This window comes from Leishmania martiniquensis, chromosome 34 (genome assembly GCF_017916325.1).
Source record: "Leishmania martiniquensis isolate LSCM1 chromosome 34, whole genome shotgun sequence".
NCBI lineage: Eukaryota > Euglenozoa > Kinetoplastea > Trypanosomatida > Trypanosomatidae > Leishmania > Leishmania martiniquensis.
This window is the reverse complement of record NC_090169.1, coordinates 681,050-697,453: the sequence shown is the minus strand read 5'-3', so window position 1 is coordinate 697,453 and position 16,404 is coordinate 681,050. Positions and strand designations below refer to the sequence as shown.

At 59.7% G+C, this 16,404-nt stretch overlaps 4 protein-coding genes across 4 annotated transcripts; all 4 read left to right on the top strand.

Annotated features, from left to right (window-relative positions):
- Window positions 1–1,735: 1,735 nt before the first annotated feature.
- On the top strand, window positions 1,736–2,797 carry LSCM1_02209 (uncharacterized protein; the record flags this gene model as incomplete). Its single annotated transcript, XM_067319794.1, has 1 exon — window positions 1,736–2,797. One exon carries the CDS (start codon window positions 1,736–1,738, stop codon window positions 2,795–2,797), a length of 1,062 nt encoding a protein of 353 aa, XP_067175169.1.
- Window positions 2,798–8,748: 5,951 nt separating this feature from the next.
- LSCM1_02207 (uncharacterized protein) lies at window positions 8,749–9,933 on the top strand (the record flags this gene model as incomplete). Its single annotated transcript, XM_067319793.1, has 1 exon — window positions 8,749–9,933. One exon carries the CDS (start codon window positions 8,749–8,751, stop codon window positions 9,931–9,933), a length of 1,185 nt encoding a protein of 394 aa, XP_067175168.1.
- Window positions 9,934–10,693: 760 nt separating this feature from the next.
- LSCM1_02206 (uncharacterized protein) lies at window positions 10,694–12,862 on the top strand (the record flags this gene model as incomplete). The annotated part of the gene is made up of 1 exon (XM_067319792.1): window positions 10,694–12,862. The coding sequence occupies one exon, from the start codon at window positions 10,694–10,696 to the stop codon at window positions 12,860–12,862; it is 2,169 nt and encodes a 722-aa protein (XP_067175167.1).
- A 1,184-nt stretch (window positions 12,863–14,046) lies between these two features.
- On the top strand, window positions 14,047–16,065 carry LSCM1_02205 (uncharacterized protein; the record flags this gene model as incomplete). The annotated part of the gene is made up of 1 exon (XM_067319791.1): window positions 14,047–16,065. One exon carries the CDS (start codon window positions 14,047–14,049, stop codon window positions 16,063–16,065), a length of 2,019 nt encoding a protein of 672 aa, XP_067175166.1.
- Window positions 16,066–16,404: the final 339 nt, after the last annotated feature.

The window sequence follows — 16,404 nt, the reverse complement described above, 5'->3', positions numbered from 1 at the left end:
CACACACACACTCTCTGGTTGGGGAACGTTCCTTCTTTTTTTCTGCTTTTTTTTTGCAAGTTTTAATCTGCTTCACGCCGTACGAGCCCGTCCGTGAAGGAGAGCACCGCAATTTAGTTTCCCAGAGGCCCAGTACCGCCTCTTTTTCTCTGTGTGTGTGCGTGGGCGAGTCAGCTGCCTGGGACGCTGGGGGAGAAGTCAGGGCGATGTATCGCACGGATGTCAGCGGTCAGGTCCTGGCATGGCGTCCGTGTGACACTCGCGTCTCCGGCCAGGCCCTCACGCCGCCTGCGGGCGTAGGCAGCCTCATCCACTCTGAGGTGGGGGCGCACGGGGTAGCGACCGGCAGAATGGGAGTGCCTGTAAGGCAGGGTACGTAGGTCGCGCGTACGGTGCGTGGCAGAGGCCGTACTGAGGTGACGGAATCTGCGCTCTGCTGAGCCGCCTGCCTCTACGGCTGCCTTGCAGGACGCGATTGGGGCCTGTGGAGGGGTCGGCTGCGGTAGTGCTTGGATGGCCCCTCTATGGCCGCGAATGGGCACGTGAAGGGAGGAAAGGGGCGGGAGGGGCCCTCTCTTCTCCAACGCGCGTTCCCCTGTCTCAGGAAGCGCGGGGATAAGGGGTGCTCTTTGCGAGGTCGTATAGCTGCTTTGGAGGGTGGGCCTCTCCACCGTATACGCTGGCCCATGCCGCCATGAACTTTTAGTATAGGCAGCGGCTGGGAGCAGCCAGCCGAGCAACTGCATCCTTTTTCACTCGCATGGGCTGTCTTCCAACAAGAGGATGAGGAAGCGGAAGCAGCGATACCGAGCAACCCACAGCGCTCTGTGTATAGGTGCACCATCGCTTTACCACCTAGTGATTGCCTGTCTAGCAGCGCACATGTTCCCGTCTTTTTTCCTTTGCCAGAGGAGAGTGCGACTGTTTATGTGTTGTAAGTGCAAAACAAAAGAGTGACGATGGACCTGCCGCTCTCGAGCATGCTGACACACACCTCCTACGGATGAGTTCTCTTTCCTTTGCCGGCGTCTAGCGCTCACGTTTCCTTCACCCTTTTTTTTACTGTTGAGGCGGGGGGTCTGTGCTGCGCCTTTTCTTTGCGTTGCAGGCAAGGGCCTGCGGCTTGTTGTGCGCGTGTGTTGTTGTTTGTCTCTCATTTAGTTCGTCGTCCTCTGTGCTGCCCTCACGATCGTCTTCGATTGGACGCCCCATTCTTATACACACACATATATATAGGCATCCTTATGCCCTCCTCGTAGAGAGGCGTATCTGTTTTTTGTAGCTTTTTTCGTGCGCGTGGCTAGGTGACTGTGCGCGCATACGTGTGTGTTTCTGGTCGCGTCTCTACGGATATAGACGCGCACTACATCTGCCCTTCTCGAGAGCGGTACCTGTATGTATGGCCCGCATCCTTTGCGTCTGCCAGCGGCGCACATGGTGCTCCTCCTATGCCAAGGACTTGCCGTAGACGCTGGCTCTTCCGGCTTCTTCTGCCCTTCCCCTGCTGCCCGTAAATGGATCCCTCTGCGGTATAGGGTGTGGGCTGTGTACAGCAATGCTCTCAGCTGCGGACAAGCAAAGGACCGCGCCACGCCGCCCTCCCTCTGCCCCTCCCTAACACTCCTTCTCTTTTTATTTGCTGCTCACCAACGCTAGCTCGAGGCACTCTCTGGCCATTGGATGGGCTCACAGCGTTGCAGCACGTTCCGCCACAGCTCAATCAGACCGAAAGCAAATGCCGTCGCTCCACCACAGAAAACTGCCCCCGCCGAAGGAGCCGGGCACACACACGAACATCGAGGTGAAAGAGGCCCTGCATGCGCGCGCGCTGCGCCGCACGGTGCTCGTCACGGCCGTCGTCTTCCTGCTCCTTGCTTGCCTGGCTGTCGTCTCGAATACGGCACGCAAGACTGTCGGCGGTACAGGAAAGCCCAAGGCGGTAATCCTCGTGGCAAAGGGGCTGTCGCCCATGTCGGTCAGTCGCGCGATGAAGAGCAATAAGTCACCCTTCATGCGCCTCCTCTCCAGAAAGGGCGGGCGATTGGCGTCCGTCGCCGCTAACTACAACACGACGAACCCCCTCGTCAACCTTCTCACTGGTTCCGCTACAGTCGCCGCCGACACGCTGGCTGGCGTCACCACCATCTTTGGCTGGCTGAAGGCGCAGAAGAAGAAGGTTGTAGTGGCAGCACCCTCCACTTATTGGTCCTCGGGGAAAGAGGGCACGGACCCGTGCCCGCAGGTGGGGCTGCTAGACACTGAGTGCTCAGGGCAGAGGTGCCCGGAAGCGAAGGCGTCGGCCTACTGCAACGCCTTCCGCAAGTACATCACCTGCGATGATTGTGCGCAGCTGTACAACCAAGAAATTCTGCTCGCCTTTGAGAAGATGGTGAACGAGTCGGCCGATGCTCTGTACTTCCAGGTGAGCCCGCTTGTCGAGGCGGAAGTAAACAACGTGGAGCGGGTGGTGCAGGAACGTAGCCTAGTGAACCTCCTCGACGCTGCTGTGGGCCGCATCGCCCTGGCCCTCTCTGAGCGCACCAGCAAAGTATCCGAGAACTGGCTCCTGATTCTCACCAGTGACGGGGCGAATGCCGAGAAGGCAGCGCCGCTGCTTGTAGCGGTGTACACGAAGGGCGAGCTCGTGCAGCTGAAGGATATCGAGGAGGATGCGCAGACCACGGATGTGGCGAAGACCATCAAGCACTGGTTCAAGGGCACGACCTCGAACTCGTCGCGCCTGCTGGGCATTTGCACAAGCGGTGAGAAGGTAGAGAACTGCAAAAACACCGTCTAGCGCGCAAGAAACGGCCAAGAAACGAATGAGGCTGCATCTGCGGACTCGAATGGACCCTCTGCAGCAGAACGAATGCCCCTCCTCCTCCCCCCTCCCCCGCCCCTGTCCCACAATACGCACTCAACGGAAGACACATATACATATATATACATATATATATGTATGTGTGTGTATACGTACATGTACATGTTTACCGCTGCGTGCACCTCCCCCACTGCCCACGTGCGAATGTCCACTGCAGTCGCGACTGTCACGCGAATAGCTCGTTTGTGTGTGGCAACTATTCAGACCCACTGTCGTGTCGGTATCGAGGTTCTGAGGTGTGGGGGCCTCTTCGGGGACTGATATCATGTGCAAGCGCGCATAGAGGTGTGAAGTTGAGAAAAGCCCCTGAAGATAATCACAGAAAAATCGGCGGATGGGGGAGGCAGATAGGCCCTGTGAGAGCCCAGTCGAGCGAATCTCGTCTTCTTTGTGAAGGAAAAACAGTAGACCACGAAAAAAAAAAATAACGCAGAGGAGGAGGAGTAGCGGAGCAAAAAAAAGGGGAAGGGCTTTCACACCTGACTTCTAGAGGGACTCGATGACCTTGATGCCCAGAAAGCCCTTGCGGCAGGTGCGAAGAGCTCGGGTGCTGCAGCCCGCGCTCTGTCGAAGCTTGTGCGGCCGGCATGGACTTCGAGGTGAAGGCAAGGAGGGGGGCAGCCACAGTGCTGTGCATTCGGTGCATACCCCTGCGTATCAGTCAGCAGAGATCTGTGCGCTCTGTGGCTGAGATGGAGTCCAGCGGGGAAGTTGTGCGCACTACAGCTCACACTCCTTCACGTCTGTTTTAGCTCATGTCAACTCAACTCCCTCTGTTTTCTTCTTTAAGCGATGGTTGCTGATCGCCTGATATGTAGCGGGCAGTGGTCTCTTGGTGCCTTTGTGTGTGTATGTGTGTGTGTGAATGTGAGTGCTGAAGATATGTTTGTGCAAGTGTTGCGCTGTGTACTCTCTCTCATATTTTTTTAGTGCCATGGGCGGGACGTTGCGCTAATAACATTTATCGTCTCTGCGTGACTGTGTGGGATAATTGGTGGAGGAACGCCCGAGTGATGGCATCATGTGCGCCACTCTTTGTTTATGGAGCCTCAACAAATACGCAGTGTGCACCTGAAGGTTGGTGCGTGAGGGCCACGGTCCGTCTGCGGGTGTACGGGCGTGCGCGTTGAGGGCGCCTGCCTTGCCTCGCTCAGGCCCCTTCCTTGGTGTTGTTCACCCGCACTAGGGCCAAAGCGCAGAGGCACCCAAAGGGGTGCAGAGAGCAGATCCAATGGTGGATTTTGATGCCGCTACACGCGTGCATCAACGCACGCACGCACACCTCCTCTCTCCCTCTCACGCCCCTCTCCCTTTCTCCCCGTCGCGCCAACGGTGCAGAAAAGAACAAGAGAGAAGAGCGATGGATTGCAAAAAGCGATAGAGGCGCATGCTGCGTGGCACGAAATGCAAAGGCAGACAGCGCGGCGTCTCTGCAAGCCTGCGCCTGAGTGCTCGCGCTGCTAAAATGGCCTCTCTCCCTCCTCCTTCCTCTCTAACAATCTGTACAGGGAATACAATTTGTGCTTCAGGCGCTCCTGCACACCCGAATTGGCCAACATCTTTCCGCCTGCGGGCTGCTCGGGAAGAATTCAACAAGTGATGCCCCCCCGGCGGCGTTCCGTGCCTGCCATTTTCCGAGCTCTCTGCCCGCCTCCCTCTCTCCTACTTGCGGTCACCGCCGTTCTTGCTTGCATGGATCGCGTTTCGTGGCACGTGCGTGTTCCACCGTGGCAATACTGAAGACGGCAGCGCTTTTGTGAGCGTGGTAAGTCAGTCAAGCTGGCCAAGCACTGCAGAGAGCCGGCTATTTTTTCTTTGGTGCTGCTTTGTTCTTTGTTTGTATGCAGAATCTCCTGCACCTACGCATCTAGGCAGCGCTGGCATATCACAGATATAGACGCACACATCAACTACGCATGCCCGCCGACAAGCGGCGCCAACACCCGTTAGACTCTGGCAGCGCACCTGCACCCCTCCGGTCATAAAGAGGGACAGAGAGAGAGAAGGGAGAGACACCCATAGCAGCGTTGTCATTGACTTCTTCATAGAGAAAGAGTTCACAGGCTCACTGAAAGGACATCGGAGGCGGAAATAGGGGAGCATGCGCCCCTCACGCGCTTTCCCGGCGCACGAGGCTCCGGCTCTCCTCCTCGAGGAGGATACGCGGGCGCATACAGTGGAGAGGACGACGCCGACGCACTCGGAAGCAGGCACCTCGCCGGCGCCCTTTACTTGGGGGAGCGAATCCACATCTACGTCACCCTTGTCAAGCTCTGGTGTCGAGCACCATCGCTTTCGCCCGGCCCACAAGACGTTCGCTCGCTCAGCGGCGCCTAGAGGGTGCGCCACGAACTGCTCGGCGCAGAGGCGCAATATCGCCCCCGCTCCAGCCTCGCCCGCGCAGCTCCTCAGCACGTTAACAACAGGGTCTCCCTCACGAAACGCGTCAACTTCGCCAGTACGTAGTATCATCGACTTCTACCTTGGCACCTCGCCCCCACCTCGGCGGCCCACGCAGTGTCTGCCCAGCGACCGAAGTGAAGAGGAGGAAGCGGAAGGTAAATGCCGCGCAGGCAGTGGCGGAGCCGCGCGATCCCCCTCGATCTCGTCGTCGCGGGCTTCGGAGCTTTTTCATCGCAGCCCAGCGCCGGCGCGCGCCTACATTGAGGAATTCCTCGCCTCGACAATTGAGACCGAGGACGGTGAGCTGCCCCAAGTAGAGGCCACACCCATGGGGTGCGGCAACGGCAGCGCAGCCGCTGAGTCCGCGTTCTCTGCCCCACGCGGAGTCGGCGTGGCTCTGGACAACTCGCCGGTCATTCCAGAGATGTGGGAAGAAACGAGCTCGTCCGCGACCACCTCGTCCACCGCCGTCTCCGACGGGTTCGAAAAAGCCGAGGACGCACAGCGGCGCCGCCGTGGTGCGCCCGTCGCCCGCATACGCCTCGGCTCCAACTCGACGAGCTCTCCGCTGTCTGCGCAGCTGACTGCATCTCCAAGGCATTGGAGGTGGAGTGCGGAAGGCACGCCTGCATCGCAGAAGCACGACAACCACGCTCGGCAGCAGCCTTTGTTCATGATGAAGGCGCATGCGGCATCGCTGCTGGTGGGCACGGAGGCGCCATCGTATGCTCCTCTGCACGCTAAGGAAGTCCGAATTGGCCTCGACCGGACAAGCCGCCCTCTCTTCAACAGCACCGAGGATCATCAGCCCGAGGCCGTTGAAAGGGTGTTGCGCTTCCCACTCTGTACGCCACGGGAGGATGCCGCTGGCATCCGATCCGGGAACAAGGCGGAGAAGAGCGCACAGCTCACCTCCACTCCCTTACACGCTGCGTCATTCGCCTCAGATGACCTGCTCGACCACTGCAATGCACGACGGCGACGACCGCGAGCGCCATTCCTGGCGCCACCGTCCGGCGGTGTGGCGAAGTCCGTGGTGACACATTCTTTCTCTGGCAGCCAGGAGAGTCGTTGGCACCTATCCCCGCACGTCGGCGTTGGCAGGGGTCAGCCTATGGACTCTCGAGCGGTGGAAACTGGTGCTGAGTCAGAGGTGATATCCGATGCCTACCGCGTGCCAGTTGAGGTAACCGCCGCCGTCATCGCGTCTTCCGCCGCGGAGCAGGGCAAGACGACCGGCACGGCAGCTCAACGTTCCGAGGACAGCTACGCGCCTTCGGCCCCCATGGGACGGTCGTATGCCGAGCCGTCACTGCCGCGGCGCGTCGAGATTGCGGTGGTAGCCGGTGATCGCGACGAGGCACCACGCTGCTCGGCGCCGAAAGCAGACCTGCGCGCGCTTCTCGCGAGGCTTTATCCCGGTCGCTCTTTGTCTGCCAAAGGCGTGAAAGAGTCGTCTATGCCTTTTCAAGATAAGCGGTGTGCACCGCCGATCTTCCAACGCGCGACTGACACACCGCCGCCTAGGTGGAATGTGTCCTGCAAAATTCGCCATGGCGCAGTCACAGGGATAGCGGAGCGGACGAATGATGGCAGGCGCCACTCCGGCGTACGCCTCGGTGACCGAAGGAGGAACAGCAACGACTACGTAAGAGAGCGACCCGGCTCCTCGCAGCGCTGCCGCAGCGGGTCAGCGCCTGCGAAGACACCTCTGCACACCCGCACCTCTCTTCTACGGTTAGAGGCCACAAACGCACGCAGGGCGGCAGGGGTAGCGCTTCGTGAAGAGATGGAGCCACCTTCGTTTCATCCTAGAGTTGCTCCGCACAGCGCGCGCATCTGCCGCGACAAACTTCGAGAGCTGAAACGCGCGCAGCATTCGAACGCCTCTCCTGCAGCAGCTACTGGTGATGCTGCTACGGCACCGCAAGGTTGTACACCACCGAAACCGGCAACGCGAACAGCGCACGGCCAAAGCGAAACACAAGGGTGGCAGCGCATCTCTGCATATGGCGACCTCTGGGGCGACGTCGCGGCGGTCGCGGATGTCTCTGTATCGAGTTCAGAGAGCGCCCACACTCTGGAAAACGAGCAAGCGGCGCGTCCCGCAGTCTCCTCAGGAACAAGTCCCGCTGCTGCCCAGCCTTCTCCGCTCCAGGTCGCAGAGTCTCTCGGGACGAGCTCAAACGTCGGCACGCATGGTTACCGAAACGCCGTGGAGCTAAAAGAATGTCGACAGGCAAGGCAGCCGCAACAGCAACAAGTGAGAAGGTGGGATGAGCCGCCGCAGAGGAAGACGAGCGACCGCCGTGGTGCTTCCTCCCATGTCAAGCGGCAGTCACAAAGCGATAGAGACGACCTGAAGCATCCGTGTACGCAAGGCCCCGCATCCAAGGACCACAGGGACACCTCGACGCAGTGTGATTTGTTGCCTGGTGAAAGCGTGGCGGCGTCCATGATGGCAGCTGTTCCTGGCTTAGAGTGGCAGCCGAGTGTGACGAGCGCCTCGGCGGATGCAGAAGATGTGCAAAGTCTACCTGATAGGCCGATGTCGGCACAGACGGCGCTTCAGCGCGTGGATCCTTACAGCACAGCACCCGCAATAAGCGAGTCATGGTCAGCGAGGCAGCAGCGCGTAGAGGACCAGCTTCTGGCAGTTGAAGCGGAGCGTCGACGTAGACTCGCGATGTTGCGGCGGATCACCAGTGCGGGTGATTTCGTGGCCGGCCAGCCTCTCCTCAAGCCCTTCACGGGTCGTTGAATCAACGCCGGCTGCTATACGCCGAAAGCCAATTGGAGTGGCGTTGTCTAACGTACTCATCGCTCCCTCTCCTGCACATGAGCCCCCTCACCCCCTCCCCACACCTTCATGCACGTGTTCCGGCTCTTGGTACCGTTCAGCATGCCGTGTGTACACGTCGCAGCAACTGCAGATCTTTGGTGCTCAGTTGCGCACGAAAGGAAGCGAGAAAAAAAGCCGATAACAAAGACAAATGTGGTGATGTGACCACGGCTGCGCGCAGCCTCTTCTGAACGGAAGTGCGCCGTGTAACGGTTACGGCGGGCTTTACATGCACAGTACATACGGCGCACGTTTTTTCTTCGCTGCTCTTCTGCAGTACAGTGGTCCGTCGCCCCGGTGCTCTCCGGAGTGCGCGTGCATGAGATGTCTTGGAGAGAGCGTCCTGCTACGAGGGCAGTGCCATCTTCTGAATCTTCTTTGCCTCCCTCACATCACCCCCACCCCTCCTTGTTCTTTTTTTTTCACCAGCTGCTGCATCTGCGCAGCGCAGGCTGTGTCAGTCAGTGGCTCTTTTCTGTGAATTGCTCTCGCTCCGTGCAGTCTGTACGCGACGAGATCACTCTCCCGCTCTTTTCGGGGTGTCACCTCTTCACACGCGCCTTTGCTGCTGTGGCGGCCTTCTCGCTGAGCCCCCACCCCACCCTTTTTCCTCTCTTTAGGCATGAGGCGTCGCGTCGGAGTCGGTCACGTGCTGCAAGAACGCCAGCAGCAGCAGCGCATGGCAGACCTCGGCGCGCAAATCACGGCGGAGCGTGTGGGTCAAATTGAAGATCAGCTAGAGGAGCTTCAGGCACAGCTGAAGGTGCTGGCGCGTAATCACAAGTCCGACATCAAGGAAGACCCTGTCGTTCGTGCGCGGTTTCGCCAGCTAGCTGACTCACTTGGCGTCGACCTCATCTCATCGAGAAAAAACGTGTTTGCTGACGCCCTCGGACTCGGTGACTTCTATTACCAGCTTGCCAGCCGCACTGTCGAAGCGTGCATGCAAGAGCGCAAGTTTTGCGGTGCCTACGTGCCGCTGCAGCGTGTGCAGTTCTTTCTGCAGAAGGCATATGACACCAGCTCCCTACTGGGTGGCGACGCCCGCAGCCGCCATGCATCGCCGCCGAAGAGCGGCAGAAGCTGCGGCAACAAGCGTGATGACCCGAGTGAGGGCAAGCGGATCGTCATCTCTGAGGCCGACATCCTGACGGCTCTCTCCAAGCTCTCTGTGCTCGGGGCCGGCTACAACGTGGTGAAGTTGGGTGGGGTGTCCTACATCCAGACCACTCCAGACGGCGTGCATGGGGGAGACGTGGTACTCTTGCTGAATTATGTTCTTGGGCTGCAAAAATATCAGGTGGAGACCACGAAGCAAGCAGCCTCAGAGGAGCAGAGGAACCACGCGCCAGCGTCAGTGGTGCCCGGTTCGCAGGCGACGGAGATGGCAAGAAGCACCCACCGCAGTGGCGTAGGCGCCGCCTACGCTTTGGGCGCTCACTCCTTCGATCTCGACAAGGACCCAAGCAACCACCCTGACGTCTCGTTGTCGCTGGCACAGCAGTGCGTGGCCGTGCGAGAGTCACAGATCGCGAGCGGCCTTCACTGGGAGACGCATCGCGCCCGTGCTGCGTTGAGGCGGATGGTGCAGGAAGGCACGGTATGGATCGAGGAGTCGCAGGACGGATCGGACGGCCGCGCCACGACGCCTGTCGCCCTCACGGACTCCTCTGCACTGCCGAAGCCCGTCCTCTCGTCTACTGAAGAAGTGAAGGCGGTGCGGAGGAGCAAGCGCACGGGCACGGTGGAGGCAGCCGAGAAGGAGGAGATTGTGTACTGGTTCGTGTCACTGCTCTCGCAAGATTGACGGGACGGACGAGGTCATGGAGTGGAAACACAAAGGCGCCTGTTGCTGCTTGCGCAGTGCCGCTCTCCACGATTGGTGTCGCCGTTGACACGCGTACGCACCGCGTGAGAGAGGTGCCCCTGTGCGTGCATCTGTGGACGTTTAGTCTTCTCTATCCTGTGTTGTGGGTGGTCGGGCGTGTAGTGCCACTGTGCTGCGGTGCTTCCCACTTGGAGCCCCCGCGAGAGTCTGCCCCTGCCCCTCACCCACCCGCTTTCTATTCATCTCCAAAACGATGGCGAGAAGAACAGAAACTGCAGGAATATCGCCGCATCCTTCTGCAAGCCAGCGGCACCTCTTTCCGGCGACTGTGTGTTGTTGCTCGGCCCTCTACCGCTGTAGCGCGGTCAGAACTGCGAGGTACTTCGTGCGGCACTGGCTTAGTGGCAACGAAGGACGCACGAGACGTTTGGAGGCAAGGGCAACCTGCTCTGCACCTTGAATGGAACTGCCATGGCTGCCGGCACCTCTCCGGGAGCTCTTCTGGAAGCGCACCGTTTTACGATGTGATCGCACCCAAACCCTCGTCTCCCCTCCCCTTTCCTGTGCCCTTTCCTCATTTCACACCACGCCGGACAACTGAACCGCGCGCGACAGCCAGCAGCGCCTGCTGTATGCACACACACACACACGGTGTTCTGTGCATAACCCCTGACGTGGAGCTTCTCCTCTTCACTGGCATCTTCCTCCTCCCCCGGCCTTATCATCGTCGACAAAGGTAATGCAGTTTCGCGCTTTTTTCCAGCGAAAGGGCGGCTCCTCTCTTCGCACGAGAGCACCACAAACAACTGTGAGGCGGATCATTTGCACGCGCAGCACGATGACTCAGACGTCACGAATGCCGTCCTGCGCTGCCAGCGTGCAGAGATGTGCGCGCCGAGTTTACTCCACTCAAGCATGGAAATCTGTCTCGAATGACGAGGCTGTGTCGTCGTCCCCACAGAGCTGCTTGAGTGCTGGGCTGGCGCAGTCGTCCACACCTCGCAGCGATGACGACACGGCGAGTTTGGTCACATGTATTGGAGAGCTGCAGCAGCACCGCGCGCAGATGACCGGTGTATACATGCGTTTTTTGGCTGACCGGCGCGTCCAGTATCGAGACCATATTCTTCTGGACGGCTTGAGTTCTATCCATGCCGACATGCAGGTGCTGCTTCGGCGTTTGCTGGCGTCTCATCCTCAGGTAGTATCAGGTGCTGCCCGTGCGCCGCAAGAAACCGCAGCGCCGATGACATCTTCTGCCCTCCAAAAGCTGAAGGAGATGTGGATGCAAACCAATGGTGTCACATCACACTCAGGCGAGGCGGCGAGCCGCCGCCCGTACTTCCGCGCGCTGCATGACTTCTACGCGACGCTAATATGCAGTGGTCTGCTTCGGAGTGAAAGCGAGGTGCGGCTCATCTTGAGCGAGATGCTAAGCACCGACCAGATCGAACCTGACGCGTCCTTTTATGAGGCGCTATTCATTGCTGTGTGGTTCCTTGAGGAAGTTCAGGGAGTGGCGGCGGCGGCCGAGGGGCGCACTGCCACGACGCCGCCGCGCTCTCCCGAGATGGTCGCGGGAGAAGTTAGGCAGCTTCGCCGAAGTGTGGCAGGGGACCTTGCGGGGCACTACATGGGCCACGCGCTCGCGCAGTTCTCGGTTTCCAACACGTCGATCGCGAACGGGGCCCCGGCACATACGGCGGTGCGGCCTGAGACGTGGGAAATCTTCTTTGCGACGCTGGCCCATTCCCAGCCTGCGCCGAAGCTGTTGGATCTTTGGTGGGGACGATTTTTGGACTGGCTGGATGAGCAGGGGTCACCTGTGTCAGGCAAGGCACTCATCGACGCACGAGGCGATGGGAAACCTGCGGGAAAGGGGGCACCGGTGCCGTATCAGGCAGTTCACGCTGTCCTCGCCAGCTGTGCGCATTCGCGCGAGATGGAGAGGGCGCTGAACTATTTCAAGATTGTCAACCAGCGTGGCGTCACGGTGCATGCGACGACTTCGCCGCACGTCTCCTCACCTTCTCAGCTGGCGAGCGACTTCGGCGAGCCGGGCTGCCTCACCTCGCCTTCTAAGCACACCCTTGTCCAACAGCTGCAGCTGGCTCTTCTTGTGAAGCTCATGGCCAGTACAAAGTCTATAAAGATGGACGGAGGACTGCGCTCGCTGGTGGTGCGAGACGTGCAGCGGCAAGTCAGCCCAGAGGTTCTGTACAACGCGCCGTGGGGTGTAATAAACGACTTGATGGCCGGACTATCGGTCCCCAGCGCCATGCAGCTCCTGCGTCGATGCTCTTCTTCCTCTGCCCCAGTGGCGGGAGACGGTCAGGCGAAAAGCAGAGGTAGGCGCGACATTCCATTTTTCGTATGGGCATCGCTGCTGCGCCGGTGTTGCCGGGAGCACCTGCAGGACGACGCGGAGTCCCTCTTTGTGTTTCTGCGCAAGAAGTTCTCGATGACATCGCTTGAGAAGCGGGAGCTGATCGAGATCATGATGCGCATGTACACAACGATGCAGCCGCCCGACTTTCCTTCCGCCGTGGATGTCTTCCTGCAGCATGTAATTCGTACCCCCGAAGGGGAGCCGAAGGTGAAGCCCGACGCTGTGCTTTACGAGCTGCTCGTCAAGTCCGCAGACTCCCGAAACGCAGCCATGATGGTTTTTCTGGAGGCCTGCGCAGCCGGCGTGGCGCTCACCGAAGAGCTTTTCGAGGCCCTCATGGGCTCGACGCAGCATAAAACAGTCGCGTCGTTGAGTCGGAAGCTGCCGTGCGACTACGCCGCCTCCTCGCTAGATGCTCAGCTGAAGATCCCAGCCAACGTCGACGCACATCTTCGCCGCGAGGAGGCCCTGCGCGCCCGCGGCAAACCGCTTTACGACTCTACCGGAGATGCCGGGTGAACGTCTGAGGAAATGCAGGGAAAAGTAAAGCGCCACCTTGGGAAGGGAGGGGGCGGGCGCCCTTTTTTGTTGCGCCTGCCGGAAATAACGGTGGGAGCGGTATCCTCGCGGATGGGTTGTGTTGTGCGAGTGATAAATAGATACATATATTTGTTCTGGTATGAAATCCCGCGTCAGATGCCAGTGCCTGGATTTCTCCTGTCGCCCTGGCTGCCACGCGCGAGGAAGTCAGGTAGACGTTGCGCCGCACCAGCAGCAGCCAACTCCCCGATGGTGCCGGCACAGAAGGAGCAGCCAGGCGCCCAAGAAGCAGAAGTTTGCGAGACAACGTTGCTTCTTGGGCGCCTTTCTTCCGCTCCTGTCCTCAGTGTGGGAGAAGCTCTCCCGCCTTTCTCATTGCGAATGGCGCCCACTTGGCGCTGACACCTTGAGGGGAGGCCGCGCAGATGTGCTCCAGCACGGTCGTCGTTTGACCCTTGCCGGCGCTTTGCCCAAAGGATATGCGAGAGAAGGAAACGCGCACGGATGATAGAGGCAGGCATTCAGGGGATGGCGAAATCATCATGGCGGGCGCGTCTCACCCTAGCTGACAGCTCTCGTGCTCTCACGTCTGCGATCATTCTTTGAGGTGCACTTCTCCTTTTTTTTTGATTTCTTCGATCCTCCATCTGCAATCGCCCCCACCCCCTCACCAACACACACACACACACACCTGACGCGCCTCGTACGGTTCGGCTGCAGCGCGGCAGCCGCCGGTAAAACGAAGAAAAAGAAAGGGGCCGCCGCAAATACACATGTAATTTAGACAGCAGCCCACCCGACATTTTCCCATTTACGGAGACGCGGCGCATACTGGCGCACATTGAGAGAGGTCACCGCGAAGGCTCACGCACCCCTTTTCTTGGTGGTTATCTGCTTCCGTACCCTGCGTGAAGCAGCTTCGCCACCTCAGGTAGCACCGACACCAGCGCGCGAGAGGCCACGCATAGAACCCCGGGTCGTCTCCATCAGCCGTGGAGAGCATCTGTTGAGGCCCGACACCTTACCTGCCTCTCAGCGGAGCAGAGAAGCGTGCGCCGCCATCTCCGCCAAAGACGCAGGCTGAAGAACTCGTGTGCCTCCACGGAGGGCAATTCCCACTGCTACACGCACGCGCCGCACCTCGGTTTTCCTGCTTGAGCGGGATGTTTGCCGCCGAGTCCGACCCTGCCTCTCCGCGGCCGGAAGAAATACCGAAGGCGACGTCGGCGCCCACCGCCACCGTGGAATCGACAGCCACGGCAGCCAACACCACGATGACAGCGATCAGCTCTTCGAAGGGGTTTCAAGTGACACACACAAGCTACCAGCACGGCAATCCCCCTTTTCACAGCCTCTCCTCTCCTATGGCTCCGGCAGCGTTCTCTGGCCCCCGTGCCGGCGGCCTGCCAGGGTCTCCAGTGCAGCCCCCACAGCTACCCCCGAGTTTCTGCAGAGCAGCGGCACCTTCACCGCATCCACGGCAGCGTTCCTCCTCCTCGTCATCATCGGCGCAATCCACGGCAGCGACAAGCACGCCACCACTTGGGCCCCGCACCACCGCCGTACCCCTCATCACGCCGCGCTACCAGAAGAAGAGCCGCACGGCCCACCAAATGAACGTGACAGATAGTTTTCCAATCCAGCAGACGGCAACAGAGGCGCTGCGGCAGGAAGCAACGGAGCGCATGACGATCCAGAACGGGTCGATGCAGTACGACCAAGAGGTGCACTTTCACACCTACGACCTATACCGCCACGGCAAGCGGCAGATCCACGTCCGCAGCGTTGGCTACAGCAGCGATGGCGATTTGATACTGATGCGGGAGGACTACTCGGAACCGAGCGACGTCGATAACAGCTTTGTTCGCAAGCGCACGGAGATATCAGACCCAACGGTGCTGGACCCACGGGCGAGGCGGCCCCTGACGGACGCGGAGGTCAAGGGCAATCGGAAGATCCACTTGAATCGCCCGAGGTACAAAAAGTACCCGGGCATTCGCGCCCCGAAAAACCGCAAGGTGCGCAACCGTCTGCTGAACGACTATTTCGCACATGAACTGGCGAAAGATATTCTCGCCAAGGCGCGAAAGTGGCGCAAGGTGAAGCCAGAGGAGTCGGGGACGCCTGTGGGGCCGGCTTTTACTGATTTGCCGAAGGCGGTCATGGACGCATTCGACCTCGAAGGCGAAGAGCAGCTGCTGGAGTTCGAGCGACTGCGAATACACCCCAAAATGCTAGCGCCACCGCTACGCAACGTACGAGCGCCGCTGGATCCTGACTCGCCAGAGGCGCGCTTTCAGGGCCTCAACACGCGTCTCCGCGGCGAGTTGCAGCACGCCTTGAACAGCGAATTCCTCACGCAGCAGATCGAAGACCTCGAGGTACATTTTTCGGCCTTTGTCAAGAGCGCCTCCAAGTCACCCGAATCGCTCGTCTTCCACTTTCGAGACGGGTACGGGCGGCTCATCTGCCACGGCGTCGCTGCGTACTACCTCCTCGTGTCCGAGTCCCGCACCGTGATGGATGGAAGTGGGACAAAGCTAACATACGTCTCTCTCCCCAAAACGCGCCGGCGCGGTGTTCGCGCGGTCAACCCACCTCACGTGCCGCTCCTGCTCGTCCTGAAACGCAACCGTCATCACCTACCCGCGAAACACAGTCTCTCCGCCCAGACGACACCGCACATGGCGCCAACGCCTGCCACGGGTGCACCACCGCCGGCGCTGGTGCTAGAGGATGACATCTTTGGTAGAAAGGCAGGGGTAAACGGGGCAGATGTGATGTCGCCTCTTGACCTCAACGCACCGGCTATGCCGAACGGGGGGGCCCAGCCGACTCGCAGCGCTGACGCCGGCCGGAGTGCAAAGGTGCCACTTGAAAACGTGGACAGCGCTGCGAAGGTGGAAAGTGGGCTGAGCAACCCAACCGTTTTTCGCATCTCGACTTGCAAGCAGACGACCACCGATCCGCTTCCGTTCTACATGCCGATGCTGCGCTTGACGCTCTCGGCGGAGCAGCAAGAGGACGCTGTGAAGCAGTTGGATGAGGCAAGTACTGTTGCCGTGTCAGACGTGGGGTCACTTGAGCCCTCTTTGACAGCGACACAGCGGAAGAAGCTCCGTAAGGCAGATAGAGTGCGCTCCGCGGAAGCGTCGCAGGACAACCTCTCCACCTGCCGATGAGTGAAATCTGAAGAAAACGATCGGTGCTGGCCCCATGGGGCGGTAGAGGCTGCTGTTGTAATTACTGTAGATGACATATACGAAGCCGATGGGTAACTCGGTAGATACACAGGTGACATCGCGTCAGAATCGTGGCTGACAGTAGCAAAGCATCTCTTCCTCTCTTCTTCGATTCTGTCGTAAGCTGCTGCTGACGCCTCCGGAAGAGCCGTACGTGGATTGCTCAGCGTTTGTTCCTCCTCCCCTCCTCTTCCCCCTGATACATCGATCACTTGTCCTTCCCCTCCCGCCCCCACCCCCCGTCCCTCTACCGGAGTGCTGGTGAGCGGCAGGGATGGG